This window comes from Echinops telfairi, unplaced genomic scaffold (assembly GCF_000313985.2).
Source record: "Echinops telfairi isolate 266 unplaced genomic scaffold, ASM31398v2 ScPeMD7_7468;HRSCAF=8506_0, whole genome shotgun sequence".
NCBI lineage: Eukaryota > Metazoa > Chordata > Mammalia > Afrosoricida > Tenrecidae > Echinops > Echinops telfairi.
The window spans coordinates 67285620-67287749 of NW_022111369.1; the positions used below are offsets into that span (position 1 = coordinate 67285620).

A 2130-nucleotide genomic window follows, 5' to 3' on the forward strand; every position below is an offset into this window, starting at 1 on the left:
AGGCCAAACAACTAAACACTGGAGGGGTGGGGGCGAGGTGGCGGTGGGGACGAGGAACAAAAGGGTGACTCTCCTTCCTGAAGCTTCCACACCACAGCTTCGACATTGAACCTACTGCATCTAGTCTCAGACCCATCACGATGCCAACTGCTCTGTGGGCATGCATCCAGAAGGAACCAGAGGTGGGTCAGACGGCCAGAACTCATCCACACAGCAGGGAGCCTGGGTCTGAATGTCCTTTCATTGTGGCATTCTGAATAAAGGACCGGCCTGGGAGACAAGAAGCCAGAGCTGCATCATTTCCTTCCTGGGGCTCGGCCAGGAGACACGCAAGTAAAGGCGGGAAGGAACTCTCATTAGGAGTCGGAAACGGCACAAGGAACTCTCATTGAGCCCAACTGGGAAGAGCACGCAAGCTGGGAAGAGCAGTAACCTTGTTGGAGGCCTTTACCTTTCTTCACCCATCACATGGTCACCTCTACCAAGGGTTACCACGACGCATCAGCAGGCCCCAGATGCAAAGCAGACCGACACCGTTGCTGTCTCTCCCCATTCTGCGGTTACACCTGGGCGTAGAACCCGTTTCTTACTCGTAGCTTCCCAGATGCACTAAGCTCTACAGGTCTTTCCCCTCGTCAACACCTGAAGTACCTGCATTGTTTGCCTTCTTGTTCGACAGGGTGTGAGCTGCCTGGGTTGACGGCTACTTCTTCGAGGACGAAGCCATTTCTTGGGCTTTTGGTAGAACCTACGATGAGGCCCATGGTTGGGGCAACATAACTGCTTTTTGGACGAATGGAAAGGAGCGTACGTTCAACACTGGGAAAAGACCCAGCAACATTCTTGGGTCACCAACAGCTTCTCAGGGAAATGCTTGGGGGACTGGCTCCCTGTAGTCTGAGGTCCTTTCTGAAATGAAAATCAAATGTGGCTACTTCCTGGGGGTGGACAGCACAACACTGGACAATCTGAGCAGCACCTCTCATGTGATTTCCAATCGACAGGGGTGGGGTGGGGTGGGAGCGGGTCCCTCTAGACGGGAGGAGCGAGGAGCGTGGTCCCAGAGCCCGACAGGAGCATCTGCACGGGCCCGCCGGTGTGCGGCCCGATCTCCACCCGCTTTAACAGTTCGGCCTCCTCGCTGGAGTACACAGTCGTGTCTGTGTCGTCTGAGTGGTACCCGGACTGGTAGCCACTCGTCTGGTTCGAGCCTTCAGACACCACAGACTCCTTGCTCTTGCTGGGCAGCAGTCCACTGTGGAGAAAATGGCAACTAATGAGTTGTGGGAAGGCAGGCAGTGCTGGGCAGCTTAGTGCCACCCCATGCCCAACCCCAGCCCAGAGCCCAACCCACTGCCGTTGAGCCAGTTTGGACTCGTGGTGACCCTGGGCACTGTCAGAACTTCACTCCGAAGGGTTTCCAAGCTTATGACCTTTGGGAAGCAGGTCTTTTCTTTGGAAGCACCTCCGGGGGATTCAAGCACACAGCACTTTGCACCCACCAGGGACACCATGGTCAACCCCGAGTGCACTGGAATCTCCCCGGAGAGCCCAGAGGCCTTGCTCTGCCTGCCGCAATCAACATGCCAGGCGGGCTGGCCTATTGTCAGGTATTGGCATAAAGCGGCCAGTTGGATAGAAGTCCTCTTATTCAGGTCTGAGTCTTTCAGGCTTCACGGAGATGAAAGGCCGTTCTCCTGCCTTTGCAAAGGCTCCAGCCCATGGGAGATAGTATGGCCTTGTGGACGGACACACTCATAGACAACAGTCCAGAGCCAAAGGGAGTCTTTCTTGATATTAAAGGGAACGAGGATGCCCCAAATGTCCCCTTGTGCCTTCCCCCACACTGCCAATTAGGAGACGACAAGGCATGTGTGTGGTGTTAATAGGGTCCTTGAGCAACTTTAAGCTTTCATAACTGGAGGCTTGTGGGCAATCAAGCCAGACATGTCAAACACGGCTTTCCAAACCACATTCTTTGGAAGGATTGATGATCTGGATCATTCGGCAGCAACTAGCAAATGTTTTCAATGGCCAGAGATGCTGACAGATGGTGATCACGGCTGAAGCTTAGCAATGTGGGCTGTGTTGATCTAAAACCTCAAGATTGATACTTTCTCAAGTCATTCA

The 2130-nt window shown here is 54.0% G+C and overlaps 1 protein-coding gene across 2 annotated transcripts in view; it reads right to left on the bottom strand.

Annotated features, from left to right (window-relative positions):
* Window positions 1–6: 6 nt before the first annotated feature.
* Window positions 7–2130, bottom strand: part of KDR (kinase insert domain receptor) — a 52611-nt gene continuing 50487 nt past the window's right edge. For both annotated transcript variants that reach the window (XM_045284223.1, XM_004706288.2), the window contains exon 30: window positions 7–1255. In XM_045284223.1, the coding sequence (XP_045140158.1) occupies window positions 1033–1255 (223 nt within the window). In that variant the 3' untranslated portion in view covers window positions 7–1032. The remainder of the gene's footprint in view (window positions 1256–2130) is intronic.